At 40.7% G+C, this 20,738-nt stretch overlaps 1 protein-coding gene across 1 annotated transcript in view; it reads left to right on the top strand.

The window, feature by feature from the left end:
* The window catches only part of LMX1B (LIM homeobox transcription factor 1 beta), a 159,119-nt gene that overhangs the window by 133,594 nt on the left and 4,787 nt on the right, over positions 1 to 20,738 (top strand). The window contains exons 3-6 of the mRNA XM_073639771.1: positions 15,826 to 16,058; positions 18,102 to 18,280; positions 18,537 to 18,614; positions 18,717 to 18,783. Of these exons, the coding sequence (XP_073495872.1) occupies positions 15,826 to 16,058; positions 18,102 to 18,280; positions 18,537 to 18,614; positions 18,717 to 18,783 (557 nt within the window). The remainder of the gene's footprint in view (positions 1 to 15,825; positions 16,059 to 18,101; positions 18,281 to 18,536; positions 18,615 to 18,716; positions 18,784 to 20,738) is intronic.

The following is a 20,738-nucleotide window of genomic DNA, read 5'->3' as shown; positions in this document are numbered from 1 at the left end:
GAAGTGGTTTTTAAGAAAAATTTAGGAGGACATCCACTTCAAAATCCTCCTTGAAATACTCTATGTGAACATAGCCTAAGGATAATCATGCTGATTGTCAACGAGCTACCTCTGTTACTAGCTGTTTCTTGTAAAAATTTGTGTAATCCACTATGGCCGCTCCCATATGGACCATTACCAAGTTTTCCAAGAGTCCTGAATAGGGATGAGCGGACCCGTGGAAGTTCCGGTTCTGGTGCACGACCTGAACTTTAGTCCAAAATTCGTTTCGGGTATCAAAACTGTTCCCCAACTTGAACCAGAACTTGAACCCCATTAAAAACAATCTCTCTCTTCCCCTGGAACGCTGTGTTTTTCAGCTTTTTTTCACCCATAGGACATAATGAGTGGTGAAAAAAACGCATCAAAAATACATAAAAAACACACCAAAATTTGTATCAGTGTTTTTTCAGTGTTTTTGATGCCAAAATAGAATGGGTTTCTTTTTTTCACAGAACTTTATCTACATGCATAAAAAGAGACAGGACAGTGAAACAAACGCTGAAAAAAACACTGAAAAAATGCACCAAAAACGCATAAAAAAAGCACCAAAACTGCAAGAAAAATCCTGGACAAAATGCCCTTGAAGATCAGGTTTTGCTGCAAAAAATTTACACCAAAAAAATCATGATGTGTGAACATAGCCTAACTGTCTGGTACAAACCCCGAACTACCTTTTTATGCTGCACATATCAGGCTGTTGATATTGCAGCATAATAAAATCTCTTTAAACCACTTCAGGAAGCGAAAAACTGCCTGAAGAAGAAGCATTTCCTGAAAAGGTTTACAGAAGGATAGGATACTCATTTTTGACCGCCTCAAAAAAACAAACTATACCCTGATTCATTAATACTGGAATTTTGTACCCCAGTGTCAATATTTAGGGTGCAGAAAATAATTCATTAAAAGGCACACATCACTTAAAGAATTTGGCAGATCTTATCACTGGCGTGCGTCTTGCCAGAAATGTTACTTCAGTGAGGGAGTAACCTACACAGCAACTCTTAATGAACTTGTCAGACGGGCATTGCAACACCCCGTCTTGAACCAGCTAGCCATTTTTGCAGAGTTGGCTAAAACTGGTGTGAAAAGTAGCAATATTTTTGCACAGCTTTGTACAACTTCTCACCAAAAATTTTAAGGTGTTTTACATCAGAATTCTGGAATAAGCACCTTGATGAATCGGGACCTACGCCTGCACATACCTTAAAGCTAGGCTCACATTGAGATTTTTTTATACGTTTTTTTTTAAAAAAACAGATCCTCTCCAAAATTCTCCTGAAAAGCTGCGTCGAAGATTTCCGGAAAACTATTCCAATTAATTTCTATGGGAAATCCACTTTGCTGTTCATATGATTATTTTTTTTTTCTGAACAGGTATTTGAAAAATACCTGGCGAGAAAAAGGAAAATGGATTTCACTTCTTTGATGAAACTCCTGAAAATAACCTCTCCAAACTCTAAAATCAAAAAGGCTGCTGCAAAAAAAGCAACAGGAAAAAAATCTTTCAAAATTGCTTCAGGAAAGAAAAAGTTCCTCCAAAAACTCCCTAAAGAAGGAGCAATCCCTGAAGTGTTTTCCTCAAGAAAACTCATCATTTTTGATCTTCTTAAAAAAACTACATGTCCACACACTATAATGATATGTGCACATCATGTCTTTTTCAGGCTGATTCTGCCTCGAAATGCTTGAAAAAGCACTAAAAAAATGTCTAAAAGAATTAATATGTGAACAGCAATGTTAAAACGACTTGCTGTGCATATGTTCCATCTTTTGTAACTTCTTTCAACCACTTCAGACTTTGCAAGCCAGGAAGCGGCTAAAAGAAGTGCCTGGTCCATTCTTTTGGCAGCTTCCGTTTTGAAGCCGCCACTACGTTATATATGCAATAAAAAAAAAAAAAGAAAGCCACTGCAAAAGATGTCCAGTAAGATGGGTCGCCAGAAATTTCAAGACAGTCCATAAAAAAGGCACTTTTTTGCCCAGTCCATAAAAAAAATTTAAGGCATCCGTGATTTTTTTAAGCCGAAGAAAATTATACAAATTATTTTAACTGTAATTATCTTCATTTTAGAGTTTACAGCGACTGCAGCTGATGTCTTCATATTAGAATGATGAACTTATTACTTACAATCATTATGAATTATTATGGTTTTCCAATGTGTCCGTAAAAAATATTATCTGCCGTGATTTCTTGATAAGCTTTAAAGAAAATAATAAAGTCAAATTGGCAAACTTGCCAGTAAGATGTCAGAAAAGCGTTTTCTGGTCCAAAAAACTCAATGAGTACGCTGGCATCTATCAGACGGAGTGTGCACATATCCTAAAAGATTTGACCGGTCTATTCTTCTGGTGACTTGGAAGTCGCTTCTATGGTATATACGTTAAGTCATGGGCAAAAGTGTTGACACCCTTGAAATTGTTCCTGAAAATTAAGTATTTCTCTAGGAAAATTCTTGCAATTACACATGTTTTGTTATACACATGTTTATTTCCTTTCTGTGTGTTTCACATAAAACCTCCCAAAAGGGGCAGGACAAAATTGTTGGCACCTTTCCAAAAATGTGGGTAAACTACTTTGTTTCAGGCATGTGATGCTCGTTCAAACTCACCTTTGGATAGTAACAAGAGTGAGCAATATGAAAATCACACCTGAAACCAGATAAAAAGGGGAGAAGTTGACTCAATCTTTGTACTGCATGTCTGTGTGTGCCACACTAAGCATGGAGAACAAAAGGAGGAGAAGAGAACTGTCTGAGGACTTGAGAACTAAAATTGTTGACAAATATCAACAATCTTGAGGTTACAAGTCCATCTCCAGAGATTTTGATGTTCCTTTATCCACGGTTCGCAACATAATCAAGAAATTTACAACCCATGACACTATAGCTAATCTCCCTGGACGTGAACGGCAGAGAAAAATTTATGAAAAGTTGCAACGCAGGATAGTCTGGACGGTGGATAAGCAGCCCCAATCTAGTTCCAAAGAAATTCAAGCTGTCCTGCAGGCTCAGAGTGCATCAGTGTCAGCGCGAACTATCTGTCAACATTTAAATGAAATGCTATGGCAGGAGACCCAGGAGGACCCACTGCTGACACAGACATAAAAAAGCTAGACTGCAGTTTGCCAAAATGTACGTGAGCAAGCCAAAATCCTTCTGGGAAAGCGTCTTGTGGACAGATGAGACCAAGATAGAGCTTTTTGATATAGCACATCTTTTTACCGAAAACAGTGAGGCCTACGAAGAAAAGAACACAGTACCTACAGTCAAATATGGTGGAGATTCAAAGATGTTTTGAGGTTGTTTTTTGCTGCCTCTGGCACTGGTGCCTTGACTATGTGCAAGGTATCAAAAAATCTGAAGATTACCAAAGGATTTTGGGTCGCTATGTAGTGCCCAGTGTCAGAAAGCTGAGTTTGCTTCCTAGGATATGGTTCTTCCAGCAGGACAATGACCCCAAACATACTTCAAGAAGTTCCCAGAAATGGATGGAAACAAAGCGCTGGAGAGTTCTGAAGTGGCAGCAATGAGTCCGGTTCTAAATCCCATTGATCACCTGTGGAGAGATCTTACAATTGCTGTTGGGAGAAGGCGCCTTCAAATACGAGAGACTTGGAGGAGTTTGCAAAAGTAGAGTCCAAGATTCCAGCTGAGAGGTGTAAGAAGCTGATGGTTATAGGAAGCGATTGATTGCAGTTATTTATGATAAAGTGTGTGCAACTGACGCGCCCAGGGGATGGGGGCGACTCGGTGCCCGGGCCTTGTTGTTGATTTTGGGGGATGCCGTGGTGGCCGGCTCCCGAGGCCGTACCCTGGGGTCACTCTTAAAAGCAAGGAATAATGGGGGAAAAGGTGTATGGGAAAGGGGAAAGTTTGTGACGCCACCCGTGGTGTCTGGTGAGACTCACCAGCGCTGCTGCAGTCCTCTGAGGCTGGTGGTCCAGCAGCTTAGTTGGTGCGGCTCCCCACAGGTGGAGCGGGGCCTCAGGGCAGCGTAGGAGAAGGGATGCAGGACAGAGGGGACCCAGCCGGGTCAGAAGAAGAATAGGCACACTCACAACAGTTCACTTCAGTACCTTTACTGGTGGTGTTTCAGGCACGATCCAGGGCACTGTAGGGTGAAGGGTGCATTTCGGGACTCTCCTCAGTGAGCGGGTGTGGGGCCTCCTGCTTCTTGCCTTTTCCTGATAAGTTTATGACCTGTCTGGAGCTAGGCCTAACTTGGTCTCTGTCTTGCACCGGCTGACCTGACTGTAGGGCCTTCTGTTGGATATCACACTCCCTGGTCTCTTGGGCCTCAGCGACTCCTGACCCTGACCCAGCTTTTGGTGTTCCTGGGACATGTAGTTCGCCAGGGGTTCCGGTAGTTTCTGCTGGTCGTAGACATCCCTGCAGACGCGGACCCAGTGTCCGGTATATGAACATGAGGTGAGCTGGCTAAGGTCCTCTGCCCCCTATGTAGCTCGCTTACTCCACTTGCCTTCGGCCGCGCTCGGGGCCCTCACTAGGCTTCACACTGGCAGTAGGCCTCGCTACTCTTCACCGCTCTTACGGCGTCGGCACGCCTTGGGCTCACTAACTGAGCTCCCGGAGTCTGAGCTGGACTGACTTTAGACTGCTGAATAGACAGCCTCCCAGACTAGACTGAACTGCCTAGCTCCACCTTCCCTTTTTATATCCCTATCGGGCTCCCTCTGGTGGTCTAAGGTGGAAGGTGGAGGTGTGTGTATGCTGTGAGGGCCTCTTGTGGAGGAATCCGTCCATGCACCCCTCTAGGATCTGTGGCACCAATGCACAGCAGGGCGCCACACAACAAGATATTAAGTTGAGGGTGCTAACAATTTTGTCTGGCCTATTTATGGGGTTGTGTGTGATATGATGTCCAATTTGTATTTTTTCTCTTTTTTTTGTGTGTTCCAAATACACCCAAAGGAAATAAACATGTGTATAAGAAAACGTGTAATTGCAATCATTTTCTGAGAGAAATACTTCATTTTCTGGAACAATATCAAGGGTGCCAACATTTTCGGCCATGACTGTAATAATAATAATATAAAAAAATCCACCACAAAATATGTCCAACAAAACGCTTCAGGTAAACACTATTGGCATTTTTCTGAAGCATCTTCTGCTTCAAAAATGATGCTGGTACACATATAGCCTAAGGATCTCTTAATAGTGGCCATATTGTTAGTTGTCACACAGCTTTACTTGGAACGGATAGAATCAGTGAATGGCTGCAGGCTCTATCTAAGTAACGTCTTGATGTATTCTTTCATCATACATCTTAGATCCAGTATACTAAACAGATCCAGATCCACAATATATATCCAGACTGCTAAAGGGCTGTCTCTATGCTTGCCAACGGAGAGAAACCAGGGAACGTTGCAGGGATGCTTTACCATCGGCTGGCCTCAATTATGGGGTATTTAAATAGGAAAGATAAGTAGGAGAGAAGAGGCAAAGTGGGAGTGAAAGGCCGAGAAGTGCTCTGCAAACAGCAACATGTGATAAGGCGCTTTATCTGCATCTGTGTTTAGGATAAGGATCAGAGGCACCTGTATACACACAGCTAACATGAGATCCCAGGATTACCAGCACCTTATTTAGGATTGTGTGTGTTCTATTCTGTGCCGGATCCTGTATGTAACCTTAGTTGTACAACATTTTATCTCCGCTTTGCTCCAGTATATCAGGATCTGCCAACTGATCAATGCTGCTTGTACTAACAGCCAAGTTTCGTTGCTCTGTGTACGTCCTGTTGTCGGCAAAGGTGTAACTTTAGGCTCCTGGGCCCCAGTGAAAAATCTGTGTGTAGAAACCTGGAGGTGGTTAAAAGAAGTAGCATGTCCAATCTTCGAGCGGCTTCCAATGGCAAAACTCCCAGCGAAGCCACTTTAGGAAAAAACTTGGCTTTTTCCTGAAGTGGCTTTATCTTGCAAAAACCCTGGCGGATGGGCGGGCATCTTATAAATGTCGAGTGCACGTACCCTAAGGGTATGTCCATGAGCTTGTGGCACCCCAGGAGTCCGGTTGCCACTGTGGCATTGCCTCCCTCACAGGGGGTGATGCCATGCCTGGAAGCAAGGAGGGGTCCCCTACTCAGGTATACCAGCATACAACACTTTCCTGGCTCCAGACCAGAAAGGGGAGCTCCTCCCCTTGCAACTGGAATCTGGAGGCGGGGGTTAGTAAGTGTGAGTTGAGAGGAGTTGAAGACAGGAGGACGACGAGGAAGGACCTGGGGAAGGGAGCTGTGGATAAGCTCACCCCAGAGGGAAGCGCAAGTGAACCGGACACCGGAGTCCGTGGCTGTGGGGCACTGAAGGCCCAGCAGCAAAATCCGGAGGGCAGGAGACTGCAGGTCTAATGGCCCCACCAGACGCCCTGCGGCACAGCAGCACATAGGGCCCAGCACCGCCACGTGGGAGCAACACTCCAGGAAGGCCCGAGCAGCCTGCCATACGGGTGAGGAAAAAGACATTTTACTCAGGGACGAGGGCGGCAGCATAGCTTCAAGCAGCAGGGCCCAAGAGATTAGCGCAGAGGGAAGGCCTACAACTTCTCCTGGTGAGGTGGATCCCCAACTTGCTTCCAGGCCGCCCGGACCTCTACTACCAGCTAGAGCCCGTGCCCCGGTCTGCTTAACAAACCGCAAGTAAAGATAAGAGGAAACCGCCATTAAGCTGTGGACTAGTCATTATCTGTGCCATCCCCTGCACTACACTGCACAGCAACATCTACCTCCACAATTCTACATATACTGCCCTGGAGCTAAGCTCTGCCTGTGGAGAGCTGAACCAACTCTGCTGTGTCACCATCAGCTCCAGAGGATCTGCACCGCAACGGCGGCCCCATATAGCCGCATACCACAGGTGGCGTCACAAACATTATCTCTAAAAACTTTATTCCCCTTTTACTTTCCCTTTAATTGACCGCCCTGGGTCACGGACCGGGTCACTGCCACCGTGACATCCCCCAGCATCCACCGGCCTGGCTACCGAGTACCCCACGGCCCAGGGGGCGCGTCAAGCTCAGACCAGGTTTATGCAAGATCTTGGGTGAAAGTATCCTGATGGACTCCTCTTCGCTTTTGATTTTTCCTCCTTGTCAACCAAGAGCTATGACTTTTTTAATTTTTGGTCGATCAAGTTAAATTGGGGATGGATTTTTTGGAGTATGAGTAGTTTTTATTGCTACAAGAGAAGTCTGAAAGAGAACACAGGAGTGCTCTGCCGAGCAAGCGATCCTGTGTATGGAGGAGTCGGGAGCCATCTGAAGTAGATAAGGGTGGCTTGAGGTTATATTTATTTATTTTTATTTATTTTACTCACTTATAGAGAGTCATTAATTACACAGCGCTTCACAGACAATATCGGCACTGTCCCCAGTGGGGCTCACAATCTAGATTGCCTATCAGTATGTCTTTGGAGTGTGAGAGGAAATCGGAGAACCTGGAGGAAACCAAGCAAACACGGGGAGAACATACAAACTATCACATGTGGATCATTTGTTGCATTGATTGAAGATGTTTTAAAATGTATTACCAAATCAAAAATCATCTATCTATAGGATAGGGGATAACTTACTGATTTCAAAGACTCCTACCATTGGGAACCCCAATGATCCCAAGAATGGGGCTCTGGATTCCGAGAACTGTCCTCAGCCCGATCTTGAGAAGACCTAGTACAGATCTTTTCTATTTCCATCGCAATGAATAAAGGGGATGTCAAGCATGTCTGCTCCATTCCGGATGGGCTCAAGTTTTAGGATCCAGAGCCACGTCCACGAAATCAGCATGCGCTGCTTAAACTCTGCAAAAACATTTCAGATACACATCTACAAGTCCACTTAGTGGGCAGGTACCCTCAGAGATTTTTTTTTCTGTTAACTTCTACATGATCCCCCAAAAAATTGCTTTTGGTGGAAAATATAGCACCCTGTGGCATGTCTTCTACTCAGGAAAAGAGATCATGTCAATAGATCCAGTAGACACATTATGGTAACAGGTCCAGATAAAACCTGAATATTGGCTTAACCTAATTAAGATGGTCAGTAGTAGACATCATTATCTAATCTATAGTCTAGAGATTGCTTCTTCATATTGATTTTAGCTTTACTTATTACGTAATACTGTGACAATTGGAAGAAATTACTAGTAGGGGGTCATCGAAGTTTAAGGTCTTCAAAGATAGACAAACAACATGTTTATTGCTACCCATTTAGTAAGTACTACCATTAGTATTTCATATCGTAGAGCATTGGCAATACTGGGCAACTCTACCATTTATTTATTGGGTTTCAAGATGGCTCTGAGCTTTATTAGCACATTAAATATCATCTTAGAATCACTGCATCATGATAAGCCCCAACCAGTATTGCCGAATAATAATTCTTACATGTGTTATACCCTAAATATTACTAGAGTAGACCCTCAAAATGTTTGAGGGTCATCTGCTCTAGAGAAAAAAGCTATAATATATTATTTGATTTTATTCATTATACATATTCATTATTTTAATAATAAGCGTAAATAATTATAGTAAATTTACCAAGCAAAAAAAAAATGCAGGAAAAAAATCAGAACTGTATAGTCTCCCAACCTTGTAGAAAAATATTCCGATACAGAACGTTCTTCCATTTTTGTAGAAGTTCTAATTGTTAAGCAGAACCATAATTGCAGTTAAAGCTCTTTACTTCTCCGGCAGCTGTTTCATGCCTATTCTGAGAATATTACACATGAAGTCTTTAGGGTGTCGTTGTGCACCGATATGAAGCGGAGCAGGGGGCAGGAGAGAGCTGTTAGGAACAACAGCACGCAAGACTTTTGGAAATGAAAAATCGTTTTAATTCGAAAAGCTCGGAGCAATAACGAGAGGGGTCCTCATAAATTTCTCAGCCTTGTGATAGATATCGGTCATAAAGGAGAATCCACAGGAAGTATTTTATTAGTCATGGAGGAGGGACGGATATCACTTGTTCTCTTTACGGCTTTGAATGTGCTTATCTGCTAGAACAGAATTTTAACTCCTTCTATTCTTGAAAGGGTTAATGCCGATCCTGCTAACTTTTGATCACCCTATACAAATAATGTGTATATATACAATTTCCTGGTTAAACCAGGTGAAGGCTATAGGTGAAGACAGGACTATCAAAGGCAATAGTTGTAGTATAGAATCCTAACCTAGGAATCCGGGCAGTATGCAGAGTTTTATGTAGCTTTGTCATGTCAACATTTACGAGGCAAAATCAACAAATTACCCTATGGTAGAGAAATTAATATAGACCATTTGTAGCGATTGTGCCCAGATCCGAACCAAAGAGGTTGACATGGATTGCAGAGGAGCGCTTTGGTTACGATTACAATATTGTGTATAGAGCTGTTCTTTTCTTCCTTTTCTTCATGTTTATTTTATTTTTTGATCCATTGTAAAGTTCAGCATAATATGGTAAAATATCTTACTCTCACCTTTCGTCGGCAACAGAGAAGAGAGAGGTCAACTGATTTTGTATGATGTTGGAAAACTCATTGTGTAGCTTCTGAAAATTAGACATTCATGATAGCCCCCTCAACACAGCCTAGATTTTCAGCCAGATTGCTGGATTGTGCCAAAATTGGCACCAAGTGTAGACCAATTGGATGTATTATTTATCCTTGGGAAAACTTTGGTTTGTCTATTATTAAATCATCAAAAAATGTTGCAGATTCTCCATGAACTTCTAGATTTAGTGTAACTTTGACGTTAGAGAATATTGTCCATCTATTGAGGAGTATCTATAGATACTATTTATCTGCTATAGATGTTGGATATAATGGGGAATGCACATACTATTTTGCATTTTCCACTTATTTACAAGGCTAAAACCGGACATACATATTGCATTAATAGAGCTGAACCAGCTAATTTCATCTGGACAACCATTTAATCTGTATGGGGGTCTCCTAATACTCCCCAGTTATTAACCCTTGACCTCCTTATAGGTTTGGAGGCCTCACAACACTTGTCTGACTTCATCCCCAACCATCTAATGTGTAAGAGGTCTCCTAACACTCCTCGGATATCACCTCCTTACATTCTTATGAGTATGGGTCTCTCCCAACTCTCTTGTGACATTATCCCCAACCATCTAATGTATTATGGGGTCCTTTTATTTTACCCCTTCCCAGCAGATTCGATTTACACCAAATTTATTCAATGTGAATAAAATCCCTCCACTTCCCCTGATTTGATAAAATCTGCTCGAATCAATTTTTAGGAGATGCGATCATCTCTACTTCTGACTCTCTTGAGGCATCATTCCTTGAACATCTAAAGTGTATAAAGACCAAAATATTCTTCTTTGATATCATCTCTGAACCATCAAATGTGTATGAAGACCTCATAAATCTTCCAGCTTTCCCACAACATCATCGCCAAACTACTGCAACATATATTCCAACCATCCAACGTTTATGGAGACCTCCTCACTCTGCCACAACACCATCTTCATCATCCAAATAATATGTACGTAAACCTCCTGACTGTTCCACAACATTATCTCCCAATCATTTAATGTGTATGGAGGCTAAACGACTCTTCTCTGATATGTATCCCAACCTTATATTGTATATAGGGCTTCCTGAGTTTCCTGTGACATTATCCCCCGCCCATCTAATCTGTATGGGGACCTTCAGACTCTCCTGTGACATTATCCCCTGACCATCAAATGTGTATGGGGATCTCCTGACTCTCCTGTGACATTATCCCCTGACCATCTAATGTGTATGGGGACCTCCTGACTCTCCTGTGACATTATCCTCCGACTATCTTATGTGTATGGGGACCTCCTAACTCTCCTGTGACATTATCCTCCGACCATCTTATGTGCATGGGGACCTCCTAACTCTCCTGTGACATTATCCTCCGACCATCTTATGTGTATGGGGACCTCCTAACTCTCCTGTGACATTATCCTCCGACCATCTTTTGTGCATGGGGACCTCCTAACTCTCCTGTGACATTATCCTCCGACCATCTTATGTGCATGGGGACCTCCTGACTCTCCTATGACATTATCCTCCGACCATCTAATATACTGTATATAGGGACCTCCTGACTCTCCTGTGACATTATCCTCCGACCATCTTATGTGTATGGGGACCTCCTGACTCTCCTGTGACATTATCCTCCGACTATCTTATGTGTATGGGGACCTCCTGACTCTCCTGTGACATTATCCTCCGACCATCTTATGTGCATGGGGACCTCCTAACTCTCCTGTGACATTATCCTCCGACCATCTTATGTGCATGGGGACCTCCTAACTCTCCTATGACATTATCCTCCGACCATCTAATATACTGTATATAGGGACCTCCTGACTCTCCTGTGACATTATCCTCCGACCATCTTATGTGCATGGGGACCTCCTAACTCTCCTGTGACATTATCCTCCGACCATCTAATATACTGTATATAGGGACCTCCTAACTCTCCTATGACATTATCCTCCGACCATCTTATGTGTATGGGGACCTCCTAACTCTCCGGTGACCTTATCCTCCGACCATCTTATGTGCATGGGGACCTCCTAACTCTCCTGTGACATTATCCTCCGACCATCTTATGTGTATGGGGACCTCCTGACTCTCCTGTCACATTATCCTCCGACCATCTTATTTGTATGGGGACCTCCTACCTCTCCTGTGACATTATCCTCCGACCATCTTATGTGTATGGGGACCTCCTAACTCTCCTGTGACATTATCCTCCGACCATCTTATGTGCATGGGGACCTCCTAACTCTCCTGTGACATTATCCTCCGACCATCTTATGTGTATGGGGACCTCCTAACTCTCCTGTGACATTATCCTCCGACCATCTTATGTGCATGGGGACCTCCTGACTCTCCTATGACATTATCCTCCGACCATCTAATATACTGTATATAGGGACCTCCTGACTCTCCTGTGACATTATCCTCCGACCATCTTATGTGTATGGGGACCTCCTGACTCTCCTGTGACATTATCCTCCGACCATCTTATGTGTATGGGGACCTCCTGACTCTCCTGTGACATTATCCTCCGACCATCTTATGTGTATGGGGACCTCCTAACTCTCCTGTGACATTATCCTCCGACCATCTTTTGTGCATGGGGACCTCCTAACTCTCCTGTGACATTATCCTCCGACCATCTTATGTGCATGGGGACCTCCTAACTCTCCTATGACATTATCCTCCGACCATCTAATATACTGTATATAGGGACCTCCTGACTCTCCTGTGACATTATCCTCCGACCATCTTATGTGCATGGGGACCTCCTAACTCTCCTGTGACATTATCCTCCGACCATCTAATATACTGTATATAGGGACCTCCTAACTCTCCTATGACATTATCCTCCGACCATCTTATGTGTATGGGGACCTCCTAACTCTCCGGTGACATTATCCTCCGACCATCTTATGTGCATGGGGACCTCCTAACTCTCCTGTGACATTATCCTCCGACCATCTTATGTGTATGGGGACCTCCTACCTCTCCTGTGACATTATCCTCCGACCATCTTATGTGCATGGGGACCTCCTAACTCTCCTGTGACATTATCCTCCGACCATCTTATGTGCATGGGGACCTCCTAACTCTCCTGTGACATTATCCTCCGACCATCTTATGTGCATGGGGACCTCCTAACTCTCCTGTGACATTATCCTCCGACCATCTTATGTGCATGGGGACCTCCTGACTCTCCTGTGACATTATCCTCCGACCATCTTATGTGCATGGGGACCTCCTGACTCTCCTGTGACATTATCCTCCGACCATCTTATGTGCATGGGGACCTCCTGACTCTCCTGTGACATTATCCTCCGACCATCTTATATGCATGGGGACCTCCTGACTCTCCTGTGACATTATCCTCCGACCATCTTATGTGCATGGGGACCTCCTGACTCTCCTGTGACATTATCCTCCGACCATCTTATGTGCATGGGGACCTTCTGACACTTTTTAAGTTACACATCTGGTACTATGTCTTCTCCTGCTCTGAAAACTTCCTGTTAGGTTAAGGCCCATAGTTCAAGCCTCTTGAAGTGCGCTTAATGTGCGCACTGTTGCCCCATTCTCTGGTCTTATAATAAACGCTGTAGTAAAACAATTAAACATGTTTGTGGATACACAGAAGGAAATTAAGGGCAGGAGAGAGACAGGCGAGTGGCAGAAGGAGAGATATTGAAAGTGTAAACGTGGAAATGCAATTGCTAAGGAAAAGAGAAGGACCAAATTTAACGCTAGAGGTGAGCCGCATAGATAAAGAATTAGGCGTTCATTAAACATATGGTGGAGAGCGTCCCAGCATCCTCTCATCATAAATCATCAACTTCACCTGCACAATCATATGTAAATAATGGCACACCTACATTGTACCTCTACATGTACAATACATAGATATTCTAGAACAAGACAGATAGATATATAGATGGAGAGATGATAGAAAAAAAATTGATGATAAATAATAGATGATATATATAGATTATATATAGACAATAGATAATAGATAGATAACAGGTAGATCACAGATAGATAATAGAAAGATGATAGATAAATGATAGATAGATAGATGATAGATAATAGATTATATATAGATGATATATAGACAATAGATAATAAATAGATAACCGGTAGATCACTGATAGATAATAGAAAGATGATAGATAAATGATAGATAGATGGAGAGATGATAGAAAAAAAATTGATGATAGATAATAGATGATATATATAGATTATATATAGACAATAGATAATAGATAGATAACAGGTAGATCATAGATAGATAATAGAAAGATGATAGATAATAGATAAATAATGATAGATAATAGACAGATAATAGATAGATAGATATTAGATAGCTAGATAGATGATAGATAGATAGATAATAGATAGATGATAGATAGATGATAGATAGATAATAGATAGATGATAGATAGATGATAGATAGATGATAGATAATAGATAGATAATAGATAGATGATAGATAGATGATAGATAGATAGATGATAGATAATAGATAGATAATAGATAGATGATAGATAGATGATAGATAGATAATAGATAGAGATCTATATTGTAGATATTTACTGTAAACAGACATATGACATTTCTATGTGTGGCGGCATTAACCCTTACTACTCTACCGTGGAGTCTCCTTTGTTTTGTACATCTCCAGAGTTGTAATTTGAACTTCTTAGGCCCCAATGGAAAATTTGTAACCTACAATATTGTCATTTATTTGTGGCCAAAGAGTTTTTTTTGTCCCCTTGGGCATCAGGCGAGCTGCTCCCTCTGCGCCCCCTTAGCTTTGCCCATGTCCATGGTACATAGATAAATCTTTGATTCTCATGATAACTCATTTAGATGATACTTTTTGGACTTTCTCATCTTGTTCTTGTCACTGTCTGATACTAACAGTCTACGAGCTCATTAGTCACCTCCTTCACAATGCCCAGAGCTGCAGTGACTGTAAGTTCAGTTTTGGGTGTAGAAAGATATTTATAGTAATAAAAGAATTGAGAAAGAAGAAACACATGTGGAGTTTTGTCATCCACAGAACCACATTTGAACATTACATATTGTTTTTCTTATTGTTTAGACAATGTAGGTTCTTTGAAATTTCATGAGCTTTATTTCTGCAAACCATTATAAACTACATTTCCTGACTGTTCATTAAAAAGTTTTGTATTGAAATTTTGCTCTTCAAAAGTCATATTTTTTGGTTTGTTATAATCAATAAGTCAAAATTTAGAGCAGTTTAAAGAGTGAACTATTCTTAGACTAGATAACCAATATCAGATCAGTGAGGGTCGGACTCCCAGCATTCCCACTGATCAGCTGGTCGAAGGTACTGCAGTACATCGGAAATGGGACAGCGCCACACATTGTTTTGTGGCCATAAATGGTACTGCATGCTCTCACCCTTAAAAATAAATAGTAAATAAGGATAGATCAATATTGGATAAGAGGGATACAATTCCTGCCAGCAGACCAATTAGCAGAATAAAGGGGTCGCTACATACTGGAAGTGGCACACCTCATATATTGTGTATGGTATTACAAGGTCTCTACCATACAAGTGAATGTTTGTTATCACCAATATTAAAGTTCCTACCTTTAGGATAGGCCATCAATATTTCATCGGTAAAAATCCATCTTGCAAGTGTTATATGATATCCCTTTAATTATTTACATAGGCACATTGGATTGTCTGAGTACATAACCATGCAGCTCCTCTATTGTTCATGTCATCATTGCCTAAATCCATGTGCAGCTCCTTTAAAGGAGCTGTCATATGAAAAGAAGTTTGCTGGGGGTTGGAAAACTGCGCTTCCACCAATCGCCAGAATGGGGCTCTTTAATCCCCGACACTGCACATGCTGAAACATAGCTCCATTTATACTCTATGGATCTGCCAGTAAAAGCCGAATCCCGTGCTTGGCAATGCCATAGGAAATGAATAGAGCAGATTTTTGAGCATGCACACTGCCGCTTTACTCTAAAGTGGATAAAATTTCCCCACATCCTATTTGACTGCTGTCCCCGTCATTTAATAAGTTATCACCTAACTTGTGGATAACTCCTTTAATGCTAGGTGACCACTAATATGGCCATTTACCAGACTCTGTTATGTCAGGTATAACAGGCATATATCTCTTACTTTTGTACCACTGTCTTTAATATTAGAATCAAGGAATCTGGACAAACTTAATTTACCATTAAATACATTCGTATCTTTTTCAGACTTTTTGCAGCAAAATGCAGCGGTTGCATGGAGAAGATCGCCCCAACAGAATTTGTCATGCGCGCCTTGGAGAGTGTATATCACCTGAGCTGCTTCTGCTGCTGTGTATGTGAACGACAGCTAAGAAAGGGAGATGAGTTTGTACTGAAGGAGGGACAGCTTTTATGTAAAAGTGACTATGAAAAGGAGAAGGACCTTCTAAGTTCCGGGAGTCCAGATGACTCGGATTCTGGTGAGTAACAATTTATAGTGTTAGAACTTAAAAGGATATTCTAGAAAATGGTAATACCCTCCAGAGGGTGATGGCGGCTGCAACAGCAAAGGCAAAGGATGATCCTCCTCTCCTTGCTTGATAGGAGTAGATAATGGATCCCAACGAATAACTCCTGTCAGCAAAAAGTTTATTTTCGCCTTGGGTTCATCCTTGAAAGAAGATCGCTTGGATCCGAGTGATTAAAAGTATCGGCCATTTTATACCGTATTGGACAGAAAAACGTGTTTTGGCCCAGGTCCTAAACCTTCCTCAGGGGCGCAGGTCTTGCAGCCCTGAGGAAGGAAAAGTGCCAAAACGAGTTCTGTAAAGACCAATACCTTTAATTATTTGGATCCCAGTGATCTTCTTTCAATACAGGGACAGAGGCAAAATGGAACTTTTCCTTGATAGACTTATAGGTTTCCCTATAAATAATCTGATCGTATCGCCAATACAACTTGAGAAAAAAGACAAACATCACAGGTGTTGTCTACCTTTGTGTTACAGTAGTCCCCTGAAAATAATCGGATTAGGACTTGCTTCAATTCTCAGTGATCAGCTACGATTTATGGGAAAACCTGTCCACAAGTGTTGAGTTTACCTGCAGTGCCACCACAGGAAAAATGAAGAATTACACAATTCATATTAAAAATCTATTTTCATTCTCGGTCCTCCAGAGCAGAGATGTTCTTGGTAGCCACAATTCATTCTAGAGAATAGTTTGAGGTGGTGAATAAAAGATTTTCCTTTGTTACCTCCCTAATAGGGTATCTGACCATGAATACTCTAAACCAGACAGACCCTTTAATCTTTTATAAGTTTATAAATTGTCTCTGTAGAGCATAACAATATGTCATGTTTGATATGTATGCTACAATGTATCAAAGCTTTTGCTGCTTTCTACACATTTCTTTGCACTCCGTGAATCCTGTTTATTTTTATATCAAGCACAATAAGCAAATTATCCGTGGACTGAAGTTGAGTATTATAGGGAGCCTAGAAAGAGCAGACAAGTCAGAGACAGAGTACTGAAAAAAAAAACTAAGCACCAAAAAACAAAAATATTATTTTGTATGTCACTTTGAGCCTGCGTATTTGTATGTCATATTGCGCTCTACGGTATGGTCTGTTGGTTGCTCTGCAGCACAACGCTCTGCCTCTCTGTATAGTATATGTGCCTGTATGATATATGGCTGTATCCTCTCACTCACAGCATGACATTATATATCTCTGCAGGTTGTTATAACTCTAGCATTTTATTTTATAGCTTTGCATATTACAATATTGCTGCTCAAGTCATTATATCACTGCATGTTATTACGTTGCTGTTCAAGATATTTTATGGCTTTGCCACATTTTTGCACAGATGTCTGGTGGTCCAGCATGTAGGAATCTGTCTATGTGATATATATGGCTGTGTAATGTGAAGCCAATGATTCTCTAAGGACCTATTCATAGAAATTACTCAAAATTTAAAAAAAAAAAAGATACAACATATGAAAGAATTTGTAAAGCTTTTTTTCTACTTTCCTTTCTCTTTCTTCACATTTTTTTGCCTACCTCCCATTTTTCTTAGTTTAGATATACTTTTTTGTGCCCTTCTCCTCCTTCACTCCTTCTCCTTTTGCATCACGGTCTCTCTCTTTTAGTTCTTCTTAACTTACCTTTCATTAGCTTTGTTTAATGTTTCTATTTTTCCTTCTTTTTCTCCTCCTTCTTCTTCCATTTTATGAACTCCGACTTTTTTCTCTTGTCCTCTTTCTTCTCAATCTCCTTCTACTCCTTCTTCTGCGTTGTCATTTTCTCCTCTTATTCACTTCTCCTCTTTTTCCTTATTGAGTTCATTTGTACTTCTTTATCTTCAATTACTTCTTTCTTATCTTCTTCTCTTTCTCGTCCTCTTCCTTCTTCTTCTACCTCTTCTCCTTTCAATTCTTCTCAGTCCATCCATATACCTATTGTTGTAACCCATTTTTGGAATAACAAGATATGGCTTTGCTTGTATGTTGTCCTATACTATAGTAAAGAGTGATGATGAAGAGGGTGATGTAAAGCCAGGAAAATGTCATGGAAATCAGGGAAAGGGCAGCGATGATGGTAAAGACCCAAGGAGGCCAAAACGACCACGGACAATCCTCACAACGCAGCAGAGAAGGGCATTTAAAGCATCATTTGAGGTGTCTTCAAAACCTTGTCGAAAGGTATGTAGCTTATATTTTTATGTAACCATTGTAAGTAATTTTCTTTGGTAAAGTTATGTCCTGGTTGCCTTAATAGTTTATCCTATAGAGGCTCATTTTCATCAAAGCCTCAACTGAAATATGTTGCGAGAAGTAGAATGAAAGGAAAGCCTTCTAAAAAATACTACTCCATTTATGCTGTCTTATCATTAACTGTAATTCATACACCACCATTTATACACATATTATACATAACTATTTACTGTAAATTTTACAGGTTAGGGAAACATTAGCAGCTGAAACCGGACTTAGTGTTAGAGTGGTTCAGGTGTGGTTTCAGAACCAAAGAGCAAAGGTAAGTGATGCTCATATATATATACTTTATATCACTGCTGTGTTCATTTTTTTATTGGATCACACCAATTTACTCATAGTCTTCTACCATTCTGTTAAACAGATGAAGAAATTAGCACGAAGGCACCAGCAACAGCAAGAGCAACAAAATTCTCAGAGACTTGGTCAAGGTAACTAACATAACTGTTGCTAGTAATCATCTCTTCTCTGTAGTGCTCACTGTATTGTACTGCATATCTGTAATTCATTTCTTGACTTTCACCCTGAACTAAGCCTGAGTCATCCCTAAGTCCATAACCCATGGGTGTTGTATCTGTATGTATATTTATACTGATATACCATGTGTATATATCTATCTATATATACAGTAAGAGCAACAATAATTATACACTTGATCAAGTAATGTGATCATAGGAGATGGGCAAATTAAAATGTATATTGCTTACTTTTGTGCACTCTATAAATTATACCTTTTGTGAATATTGCTGCTTCTACTTATTTTCACTCTTGTGTTTTACCCTTATCCATTGATTATCCTTAATATTTTGGTAGCTAAAATTAGCATCTAAATCTATTACCACATCAACAACTTAATTTTACTCCCAGACTTACTACGATCATATTCCAAAAGGGACCATCATGGGTCCTCCTCAACCCCATTTTTTTATATTTGCATGTAATGAGCATTAGAATTTAGCCAGTGTACGCGTCTAGATTTGGGTATATGATTTGTAATGAGTTAGGACAATAAATTGTGTTATATCTAAATTAGGATTCTGTATATTCTAAGCTAGAAATTTTTGTACTTTTAGTAAATAGCCCCCACTAATCATAAGCTTATGATTGACACCACCTAAGATAATGTTCACACTTTTATTGTGGCTTCTGTTCATAAAAGAGCCATGTCAGATCAGTTTTTTTTGTCAAAAATATCTGAACCTCTGACAGAAAGAGAGAAGCCGTAGGTTGACAAGATCCTAAGTACAACTTTAAGAAGCAAAATATTTCACATTAATCTTCAAGATTACCAGTGGAAAAAAATGTAAATTTACAAGTAATATCTTAAACCTTAGGTATCAATCCTCATGAAAACCATATATCGGATACTGCCAAAAACCTTAGCCATAACCAAAACCATAGTAAAAGCCTAATAAATCTTTCCAATATGTAAAGCCATCTAAAATAATATCAATATAATTTGAGCCTTATCCAAAATAAAAATGTTTCCCAAACGTTATCCTTCAGAACCTTAAACTTAATCCCGCTCCTTTGTAAAGCCTTAATTCTAGCTTAAATCCTTCCAAACCAAGTGTTCTATGTATCCTGAACTCTATGAGGAACACTATCCAAAGTCCGAAACTTCCAGTGATGACTTTCAGCAATGTTAACTCGCACCACTGTAATAATTTCTAGCAAATAGCCAGGAATATTCTCACTTTTCTTGCCTTGAAGCTGTGTGTCTGAAATTGTGTTTCAACCTGTGACCCTAATATACATCATAACCTGATTAATCTTATTAATACAAAATCTTTTGCCCCATGTTAACTTTTCTATCTAACCTGTTACAGTGATTTTTATTTTATCCTGTAAAAAAAAAGTAATTTTTGATGTTGGAAAAAAATGATCTTTTTTTCACCCCCGATTAAGCGTCACTCCTAACAAATGTCTATATATTGTATTGTAGATCGGCCTTATTACTAGACTGTGACTGAGCTGCAATACAAGACATTACCATGGATAGGAGTGTTTGACGTGTTATCAAAAATGATTGGAGCTATTTTCTTTTATTTTTAACAACCCATTTAAATCTCAGTGAATATTTTTAGAAGGGGAAATGGCTGCCAATGTTTATGTAGCAGCTAGTATTTAAAGGGAAACTGTCAGCAGATTGATAGACCCCAAACTATGTAAAGTCCCTATAATGTTGATAATTCATGATTCTGTGTCTCCATTTTATAGAAATCCATTGGCAAATATTTATGCAAATGAGATGCAAATACAGTGGGTTTTACTCTGCACTTACAAACTGCAGCTTTCCCCGTCTTACTTGTCTGTGACCTGCACCCCTTCTTGAGATCCTACGCAAGTGCCTTCCTTCCCGGTGACGGTACATACAGAGATCGAT

The sequence above is a fragment of the Phyllobates terribilis genome, unplaced genomic scaffold (assembly GCF_046119375.1).
Source record: "Phyllobates terribilis strain yellow unplaced genomic scaffold, ASM4611937v1 Scaffold_7__3_contigs__length_470593459, whole genome shotgun sequence".
NCBI classification, from domain to species: Eukaryota; Metazoa; Chordata; class Amphibia; order Anura; family Dendrobatidae; genus Phyllobates; species Phyllobates terribilis.
This window is presented reverse-complemented; position numbering and strand designations above follow the sequence as displayed.